This window comes from Trichechus manatus, unplaced genomic scaffold (genome assembly GCF_000243295.1).
Source record: "Trichechus manatus latirostris isolate Lorelei unplaced genomic scaffold, TriManLat1.0 scaffold00076, whole genome shotgun sequence".
NCBI lineage: Eukaryota > Metazoa > Chordata > Mammalia > Sirenia > Trichechidae > Trichechus > Trichechus manatus.
This window is the reverse complement of record NW_004444012.1, coordinates 2,605,674-2,616,700: the sequence shown is the minus strand read 5'-3', so window position 1 is coordinate 2,616,700 and position 11,027 is coordinate 2,605,674. Positions and strand designations below refer to the sequence as shown.

Sequence of the window (11,027 nt, the reverse complement as noted above, 5' to 3'; positions counted from 1 at the left end):
CATGCCCGTTGAGCCCATTCTGACTCATGGCGCCTCGTGTATCGTAGTAGAACTGTGCGCCAAAGGATTTTCAACGGAGGTTAAGTAGGAACTGGCTGTTAGTGACAGAGACATTACCCAGCATTCCCGTTGAGCCCATTCTGACTCATGGCGCCTCGTGTGTATCACAGTAGAACTGTGCGCCAAAGGATTTTCAGTGGCTGATATTTTGCCAGGTCTTTCTTCTGAGGCACCTCTTGATGAACTCAAACTTCCAGCCTTTCGGTTAGCAGCCAAGCATGTTGCACCTCTGAGGCACTCCAGCTAACATTATCTGTGTCTGTATTGTGTGCCAGAGTCAGTTCTGACTCATAGCAACCCTAAAGGACAGAGTAGGACTGCCCCATCGGGTTTCCAAGGCTGTAATCTTTATGGAAGCAGACTGCCACATCTTTCCTCCCATGGAGCAGCTGGTGGGTTCATACTGCTGACCTTTCAGGTAGCAGCTGAGCACTTAACCATTGTGCCACCAGAGTTCCTTAGCTAACATTGTATAAGGATATAAGTGAACTATATCACAAAAGTTGTGGAGTAAGCTTTCGAATATATGCTCAGTTTAATCAAAAGTTCTTTATAAATGTACTGAAGAGAATTGCAAAAATTATAAAGATCTGGGAGAAGGGTAGGAAAGAACCAAATGGATTAAAAAGTTGCTAAAACTAGAGTTAATCATATATGGAGAGAAACTGAGATACTGATAAAAAATGAATTTCTTAGCCCAGAGAGCTTTTTTAAAAATAGGGTCAATAATAAACTGTCTTGAGTATGTATGGAGAATCTGTAATGTCTGAGATTAAGTCCCATGAGATGACCCTGAGGTCTTTTCAGTTGCTGTGCTTTTCACTAAAGAGCCTTTTTTTCTGTGATCATAAAGGTTACTTTTATGAAAAAAGAATAATCTGTCAGTAACTTGCATGAGACCTTGTCATTTTGGGTCAAAGACTACATTTTTTCTCCTTTACCTAAATGATCACATTTTTACTAGATTTCTTGTTTATTTTGTCATTTTAAACATAATAATTAGTTAGAATTTAACCTCAAGTCCTATTCCCTACAGGTAATGTCTCGTTGGGAAGAGTATATCAGCAAAGTGAAGAATAAAGGTAATCCTTTGCCAGATGTCGCGGAAATCGCCACTTTCTTCCCTTTTCATGAGTACTTCGCGAATGCCCCTCAGCCCATTTTTAAAGGCAGATCCTATGAAGAAGACATGGAAATTGCTGAGGGATGTTTCAGGCATATTAAGAAAATTTTTACTCAGCTTGAGGTAAGGCATCTCAAGTCTTTTAACTTTCTTTTAAAGGTTTTCAGTTTGGTTTTGTTTTTTTGTGTTGTTTTTTTTTTTTTTTTTTAAGTAAATGTAGAATGTTCAGATCTCACAGAATGAATTGTTACTTATATGTGAGATTATTGAAAATATAGTTTAAGAGACAAAGTAAAAATTAAGATGGGAATTGGATCTTTATTATTCAGACGTTTCTGTTGTAAACATCTCCAGTATTTAAGAAAAGACTGTTTCTATCGGGATTTGAGAATGGTTTTTTAAATTAGAATTTGAGGCGGCCACATGGCCATTCTGAATTCCTTATGCCCCTTGATCTGTAGGCAAAAAGCACTGTTATCTTGTTAGCCAGGATGATTGGTCCTGATTATTAAGGTGCAGTAGGAATTTTTGTTGCACAAAGGGGACAGCAGAGTATGTCTGGAATCCAGGGATGTCGGGGTTACACCCTAGTTTTCACAGACTCCATGGCAGACGTCCTTGGAAGACTGTGGCAGTCTTGTAGGGATCCCATTCAGGCTCAGGTTCCTCTGTAAGAAGGTGAGGCTTACTCCAGGTAAAAAGAACAGGGACTTTGTCTCTTTTGTCCTTGTGTCTCTTAGATGTACAGTGGTATCTCTACTTCCTAGAATCTAACACATAGTAGTGTTTGGTGAATATCTAATGCATGTATGGCTGGGTGGGTGGATGAGTGGATGGCAGGTACAAATGATAGGTATACAGCATGTTAATAATAAAAATTTCAAACCTGCAAAACAGTATATGTTGTGTTTTTGATTATATAAATACAAAGCAAAAGGATTAAAGCATACTCAATTCATAATAGTAGTTGCCTTGGAAGGGGATGGGGAGAAGGATATGCAGTTTGCCTTACTTGTATCTGTGGTTTTATTATTTAACAAAAATCAAGAAATGTCAACCAGGTCTGAAGTAAATACGATGCAAAGCTCAGATCTGACAAAGCTTGACATTGGGTAGTCTGCCTGGGCCCGTTTGCTTCTCAGCATCCATCTAGTGGCCATTCCCTGCTCCGTTCTCGGGGGGAGCCTCTGCCATGGCTGCAGCTGGGGCTGGTCCTTACAGCGTGTCAGCTGACTTGTGGCTGGGTTTAGCCAATTCGAGATGTGGTGGGAGTTAAAGGAATAGAGAAACCAGGATGTTTCTCCCCCCAGCCCCTTTGCTTCCTCTGTTTTCTCCTCCGTGGCACCAGGCTGTGCAGGGCTGAGCTGCTGTGGTTCCAGCTGGTTCTGTACCCTCTCCCCGAGGCTCTGATAACACCGTCTCTGCCCGGTGCCGTGGCTAATTTCTGCGTTACTTCACCCCCCCGCAGTTGGCTTTCCAGCTGCGTCATTCTCTGTAATACCAGTTCTCTGCATTCAATTTATTGTGAATAAATTGAATAAATAAATAATTCACAATTCCCTTTATTGTGAATATATTGTTGTGAATGAATTGGAACATATTAGAAATAGTTCCTGTGTTCCTGGAGAGACCTTGAGTGGTACAGGTACAGTGGTGATTGATACTTTATTTAGCATATAAAAATATTATGTTGTAAATATTTTCTTACACAAAAGACAGTCCAGATTCTAGCTTCAATATCAGCTATTGTTGGAGCTCAGTTAGTACCTAACTAATAATGAACCAGAGTTATGATTCATTAGACTTAGTATAAAGAGACATAGTAAGAATTAGTAGATGATAATGGAGCCCTGGTGGTGCAGGGGTTAGGAGCTTGGCTGCTAACTGAAAGGTCAGCAGTTCAACTCCACCAGCGGCTCCTTGGAAACCCTGTGGGTCAGCTCTACACTGTCCTGTAGAGTCACTATGCGTCGGAATCAACTTGACAGCAGCAGGTTTTGGGGTTTTTGTTTTTTTTTTGTATAGTTATATTAATTTCTCAGGTGTTAAGTCTGGATTATATGACTGGATTATATGAATATATGAATCAACTGTTTATTTTCCTAAACATGTTGTCTCTTTCCTTCCCTCCCCACCCCCATAGGAATTCAGAGCCTCTGAACTGCTTCGAAGTGGGCTGGACAGATCTAAATACCTTCTGGTGAAGGAGGCCAAAGTAATTGCCATGACCTGTACTCACGCTGCCTTAAAACGACACGACTTGGTCAAGTTAGGTTTCAAGGTGAAGTCTGTTTTAGTTCCTTCGCTTATCAGCTGTTCCGCTGTTGGTTTTCCGTTTCTTTTATTTTAACTACCAAGGCCATTTCCATTGGCGATTGACTCACATCTTCTTGAAGTCTACATTTATAACTATGTAAAAATGTCTCTTTTAAAAGCAAATTGTAATATCACAGATTTATATGTTTAGGGAATTCTGAATCTGATTTGCCTAAATCTGTTTACTGGTGGTGTTCGTTAAATAACGTTGTAACCATATGATTGTCTAGCCAAATTGTGGTATTTGTTAAGGTGGATTAGTTTGTTGTCACTGAGTATCACTTAACCTGTTAAAAAGCTCTTCAAACAGAACTATAAGCTATAAAAAGAACATTTGACTATAGTTTTCGCATGTTAGACATCTCTGTGCTTGTATTCACATGTTGAGCACACATCCAGTGCCAGGTTGTTTGATCACTGAGTAAATGAAAAGCCTTCCATATGAGGATATGGAATACTCATATAGAGAATTTAAAATGACCTCGTCGCGTGACTAAGACAGGAGGAAGGTTAAAAGGTGAGATACCCTGTTAGCCTGTGACTCAGTTGATGTGGAACGTAATGAATGATGGAGCAGTGAGTTGGAATTTTCAAACTTTCCGATTTAGCTAGCGATTCTGGCTTAAACTCAGGTGTTAACGTTAACTTCCCGCAGCCGAGTTAGCTGTTGTTTAAAATTAAGGTTTGTGTGCTGGTTTAACTTCAAGGTGAACAAAACATTTGTTGTTGATGAAAGTAACTGACAGTTTTAAGATGTTATGAGCTCACTGGAAGATAGGTGCTAAATAAATTCAAGGAGATAGAACTGTTGTTATCTTGCAGGGAAGGTTCCTCAGCCACAAGGTAGGACAGATATGGTAATTTATTAAGAGGTAGTGTGAACTTACCCGGTGCTGTGAACTTACCCTGTTGGAGATTATTAGTGAGAATTTTCACCTAAATATTTTGTTCTTATAAAATATACCTTCAAGTTTGATATTAAATCATATCAGTTTAATAACAAAGGGAAATGATACAATCATAATTAGCATTTTATGCTTTCATTGCAGCCTTTCAAATGCATTCTGAAGACATTAGTCATAACTTACCAAATTTACATTAGTCATTTTCTATACTTACATCACGCAGCACATCTAAAGGTAGTCAGCATGAGTGCTGATTGTATCCCTTAGGATTTTATATTTTTATTTTTAACTTTTATTTTTATAAAACTTACACATGCGTCTAGTTTAAGAGTTTAACATTTTTCTGAAACTATGGAATCTAGCTAGGCTACCAAATCCTAGACAAATATAGTTACATTTTGGAAGAATGAGCAACACAGAAATTATAGAACATATAAAAAATTAGTTCAAAAGAGAAGTACAATCAAGCATTAAGGGTAAATATGCTCCCCCTACTTCTGCCTCCCCAGAAAAGAAATGAACTGTGCTTGGCATTACCGGGAACCGGGCTAGACACTAGATTAGTGGGAGGATACAGACGTTAAACAAGGCGATGTGCGGACTGTGATGTGCTGTGAGACAAGGGAATGGAATACTGTGAGATCAGCGTTGACCGGGAGGTTAGAGAATGCCTCGTAAAGGGAGCTCTAAGCTGGTACTTAGAGGATATGAAAGACCTAACCAGACAGAAAATGAGGAGAGATTAGTGTGTGCAAAGGACCTGAGGCAGGAAAGGCTTTGCCATTCCTGCGAAACTGAAACAGGTCAGTGTGGCTGAAGCTTAGCAAGTGAGAAAAGATGACAGACGAGGTGGGAGAGATGTGGGGGCCAGCTTTCTTCAGAGCCCTGCAGGCCACGTTAAGGGGTTTTCCTAAGACTGTGGGAAGCCAGTGAAGGGTGTAAAACCTGGAGGTGATATAGCCCTAGGACTGTTGTGTTGGTGGTTGAGAAGAGGCGAGACAGGAAGGGGAGGGACTAGTAAGTAGTTTGATGGCAGTACTCACAGTGGGGGCCAGGACTAGCGTGGGAGTGGTGGGAGAAACAAGGGGCATGAATGGGCTCGGGAGGTCGTTTTGAAGGCAGAATTGACATGCGTGGGTGATGGATTGGGTGCCCAGGGGTGAGAGAGAAGTAGATTGTGGAGTGCTAGTAGGATTCATGAGGGGAAAAAAATTACCCCAGAACACCACCTAGCCTAAGAGTGCCAACGGCGCTGGCCTCCTGTACAGTTATAAATGGACTCTCGTTACGTAGAACTGAATGAGCTGAGTTGAGAAGTGTCAATGTTGTAATCTAAGAAATGATACGCGAGAGCCCCTCAGAGCAGAGTTGCGCACTTGGGGTGCTTCCCTCAGGTTAAAGACTTGAACTAGTGAAGTAGGAGCGTAAGGACAAATAAAACGATGCGGTCTTCTGCTCGAGGAATTTGTACGTTATTTTTATCTGAAATTATTTGGGTCTTTTTGAATGGTTATTATGGTCATCGTGGTTTGGCTTTTTAGCTGTCTTTTTGACAGGTTTTCCCCTTTCTTCCTTTCTCAGTATGACAACATTTTAATGGAAGAGGCTGCTCAGATTCTGGAGATAGAGACTTTTATACCTCTTCTTTTACAGGTAAGAAATTAAGATCTGAGGCAGATAGAAAATAGGCTTTTCAGAATTCTGGGGGCACCATCAGAAAGCTCCACGGTTTTGGGGTGCCAGTTGCCACAGTTACGCATTATCCTTAATGTTAGTATATTTAGTGTTCTGTTTTAAGCCTGTAAACTTCCTTTAATGTATTCACTGGTTATTTAGTAGTTTGTATTGTCTCTGGGAGTACTATTGAAAAATTTATAGTTTATCTCTATAAAGTGGTTTTGAAAAGACTTGGTAATTATAATCAAGAAAATTAGATTGTTAAGCAGTTTGGAAGGTAGCTTTTTTTTTGCTTATTTTGTTAAAGTTGTTTCTAGAATTTTCTGATGTACCCTGAGTACACTGCTTTTCTTTATTTGAGGCCTAAATTTTTGAGGCCTAAATGATAATGTTTAAGAATGCTTCTTACTGTACAGTAGTCTTTACTATTGAAGCATTAACAACAAAATGGGGAATTCCAAATTTAAGGATAGAGACTGCTCCAATTTACAAACAGATTAGGTTCTGAAAGTTGTTTTATAAGCCAAATTATTTGGAACTTACAATACATTTTATCAGGATATGTTTCAAGGAACAAGGAGACATATAGAGTAGGAAATTGAAGTAGTTGTGTAGGAAATTAAAGAAAATAGTTTTTACTGCTTTGGGGGATTCAGAACTGGCCCTGAGCATAATTTTGATACAAGGTGTTTGCTTTGACATCTCTCCATTTCCCTTCTTGATCATGTGTCTCTCCTTCTGCCCCCTGTGCCTGATGCTGAACCTGAGCCCCCAGACCTGTTAAAGTAGGATGGTTCCATGCTTGCTTTCTCAGATCCTCCATCATCCCTTGCCCACCATCAGCCAGGAGCAGTGGTGCCAAACTTGATTCACAAGTCATTCTGTACTTTTACCAGATTCCTCTTTGTGGAGCTGGTGAACGTAGAGGATCTATAAGCCAATGATGCAGTTTAGAGAGAATAAAACTCTTATGTCACAAGTTGGAAACTTCAAATTAGACTGTTTTGCCATTTCCTCACTTTTCTAGAACCCTCAGGACGGGTTTAGCCGGCTGAAACGATGGATTATGATTGGTGATCATCACCAGTTACCTCCAGTCATTAAGAACATGGCCTTTCAGAAGTATTCCAACATGGAGCAGTCCCTCTTCACGCGCTTCGTCCGCGTTGGCGTTCCGACTGTGGACCTGGATGCCCAGGGGAGAGCCAGAGCAAGGTAAAGGAGACAAAGTGAATCACTGCTGTTTAGGCCCTCAGGTCAGTGGCCCTAGAGTTTGTGAACATCTGTTATATAGGCTGCTAGCATGCCCTGCTCTCCAGGAGCTTAATTGACAAATGAGAGGTACATTGACGGAAATAACTTCCTTCCTTCATTGTGTTCATGAAGATTTTTTTAAGTGACTAATAATCTCAGGGCTTCTCTTCACTGTGTATTCATTTCCCTTTCTTAAGGTTCCCACCTTATGTATAGTAAAAGGGATTTTATGTATACTAAAAGGAATTTTACATTGCTAATCCCCTTTTTGGGGGTTTGTTTTTGGAAAGCTTGTGCAACCTCTACAACTGGAGATACAAGAATCTAGGAAACTTGCCCCATGTGCAGCTCTTGCCGGAGTTCAGTACAGCAAATGCTGGATTGCTGTATGACTTCCAGCTCATTAATGTGGAAGACTTTCAAGGAGTCGGAGAATCTGAACCTAATCCTTACTTTTATCAGGTAAGAAAAAACATGAAGCTTTTAAGTTTATTTCGCATTTGCCTGGCTGAATTACTACCTAAATCAGTGATAAGCGAACGATTTGGCTAGCCATTGAAAACAAGGAAAATTAGGTCCCCACCTCAAACAGAACACAAAAAAATAAATTTCAGGTGGATTAGAGGTATATACATTAAAGAAAAGAAACTGTAAACATACTTGAAAGTACTAGAAGAAAATAATGATGAGTATATGATGTTGGGGTGAGGAGGCTCTTCCTAACCATGTTACCAGAGGCAGAAATCCTAAAAATATTGATTGATTTGAGAGCAAAATTTATTATCAACATTTAACATTTAATATGTATATCTTATAAATCACTTTTTAAAAAATCGACACCCCAACAGAAAAATGTGATAAGGATAAGAATACACAATTCATAAACAAAGATACAGATTTCTACCGAGTATCACTCAATGGACGGTTTTTCACCTGTTTGACAGTATTTACTGTTGTAGTATATTTGGGGAAGTTCTACACTTCTGCATTGCTAGTGGGAAAGTAACTTGGTGGGCAAATTTGTCAATATGTATAAAAATTAAGGTTCCCATTTCTAGGAGTTTATCCTAAAGAAATAACTGGCCTGGTGTTGCCAAGGTTTATATGTAAAAATATTCATCACATGGTTTTCTTTATTGCAGATTATTTTGGAAATGAGAAACAACCTAAATGCCTGTTAGTAGGGATTGATTACATTATTCCTTTTTCCATATAATGAAACGCTGAATAGCAACTAAGAATGGTAATAATATAATTTTATTTACTGATACAAAAAATATTTGTTACATTAAATGAAAGAAATCAGGTCGCAAAGCAGTATCTATAGTGTTCCATTTATTCTTAAAAAGGAACATGAAAACATGCATATGGAAATATACACAAATTATCTAAAATATATACAAATAATCTATATAAAATAATCTGGCAGGATATACATCAAAAGATGATAGTCTTAAGATGATAACATTTAGGGTGATTCTCAGTTTTCTTTTTTGTCTTTACAGCAAAATACCCAATGTATGTTATTATGTAAATTAAAGATCTTGAGTTATATATGAGAAAACATCATATATCACTGGCTAAAATGTGTACGTACAGATAGAGCTCCCACCACTTGTCTGTCAGTTTGTTGTACTTTGGTGGCTTGTGTGTTGCTGTGATGCTGGAAGCTGTGCCACCGGTGTTTCAAATACCAGCAGGGTTACCCACGGTGAATAGGTTTCAGCAGAGCTTCCAGACTGTCAGACTGGCAAGAAGGACCTGGCGATCTACTTGGGAAAAAACCGGCCAGTGAAAACGTTATAGATAACAGCAGGTTGTTGTCTGATGTAGTGCTGGAAGATGAGACCCTCCCGTTGGAAGGCACTCAAAATACGACCGGAGAAGAGCTGCTTCTTCAAAGGAGAGTTAATTTTAATGACATGGAAGGAGTAAAGCTTTTGGGACCTTCATTTGTTGATGTGGCATGACTCAGAATGAGAAGAAACAGCTGCAAATGTCCATTAATAATCGGAATGTGGGATATATGAAGTATGAATCAAGGAAAATTGGAAGTTGTCAAAAATGAAGTGGAACACTTGAAGATCAGTGTTCTGGGCACTAGTGAGCAGAAACAGACCGTTATTGGCCATTTTGAATCAGATAATCATATGATCTACTATGCTGGGAATGACAAAGAGGAATGACATCACATTCATCATCAAAAAGAACATTTCCAGATCTTTCCTGAAGTACAACACTGTCAGTGATAGGATAATATCCATACGCCTATAACAATGACCAGTTAATGCCACTATTATTCAGATTAACTCACCAGCCACTAACGCCAAAGATGAAGAAATTAGAGATTTTTACCAACTTCTACAGTCTGAAATTGCTCCAACATGCCATCAAGATGCATTGATAATTACTGGTGATTGAAATATGAAAGTTGGAAACAAAGAAGGATCAGTAGTTGAGAAATGTGACTGGTGGTAGAAACGATGCAGGAGATTGCATGATAAAATTTTGTGAGACCGATGACTTATTCATTGGAAATACCTTTTATCAACAGCATAAACAGCGACTATACACTTGGAGAAGGAACCCTGGTGGCACAGTAGTTAAAGCACTCGGCTGCTAACAAAAAGGTCAGCAGTTCGAACCCACCAGCTGCTCCTCGGGAGAAAGATGTGGCAGTCTGCTTCTGTAATGATTTACAGCCTTGGAAACCCTATGTGATGGGACAGTTCTACTCTATACTGTAGGGTTGCTATGAGTCAAAATCAACTCTGTGGCAATGGGTTTATTATACACGTAGATCTCACTGGATGAAATACACAGGAATCAAATCGACTACATCTGTGGAAAGAGATGAGGGAGAAGCTCAGTATCATCAGTTAGAACAAGGCCAGGGGCCGGCTGCGAAACAGACCATCAGTTGCTCATATGGGAGTTCAGGTTGAAGCTGAAAAAAATTAAAAACAAGTCCATAAGTGCCAAACTGCCACCTTGAGTGTATCCCACCTTAATTTAAGAGACCATCTCAAGAACAGATTTGACACAGTGAACACTAATGACCAAAGACCAGATGAGTTATGGGATGACATCAAGGACATCATACTTGAAGAAAGCAAAAGGTCATTAAAAAGACAGAAAAAAAAGACCAAAATGGATGTCAGAAGAGACTCTGAGACTTGCTCTTGAACGTCGAGTAGCTAAAGTGAAAGGAAGAAATGATGAAGTAAAAGAGCTGAACAGAAGATTTCAAAGAGCGGCTCGAGAAGACAAGGTAAAGTATTATAATGAAATGTGCAAAAACCTGGAGTTAGAAAACCAAAGGGGAAGAATATGCTTGGCATTTCTCAAGCTGAAAGAACTGAAGAAAAAATTCAAGCCTCGAGTCGAAATGTTGAAGGATTCTATAGGCAAAAAATTGAATGAGGCAGGAAGCATCAAAAGAAGATGGAAGGAATATACAGAGTCACTATACCGAAAAGAATTGATCAATGTTCAGCCATTTCAAGAGGCAGCATGTGATCAAGAACCGATGGTACTGAAGGAAAAAGTTCAAGCTGCACCAAAGGCGTTGGTGAAAAACAAGGCTCCAGGAATTGACAAAATACCAATTGAGATGTTTCAACAAATGAGCGCAATGGTGAAAGCACTCACTCGTCCATGTCAGGAAATTTAGAAGACAGCTACCTGGCCAA

At 39.4% G+C, this 11,027-nt stretch overlaps 1 protein-coding gene across 1 annotated transcript in view; it reads left to right on the top strand.

Moving 5' to 3' along the window:
- Positions 1-11,027, top strand: part of AQR (aquarius intron-binding spliceosomal factor) — a 113,775-nt gene that overhangs the window by 78,291 nt on the left and 24,457 nt on the right. Inside the window, 5 exon segments of the mRNA XM_023735095.1 lie at positions 1,097-1,306; positions 3,327-3,464; positions 5,986-6,057; positions 7,109-7,296; positions 7,626-7,797. Of these exon segments, the coding sequence (XP_023590863.1) occupies positions 1,097-1,306; positions 3,327-3,464; positions 5,986-6,057; positions 7,109-7,296; positions 7,626-7,797 (780 nt within the window).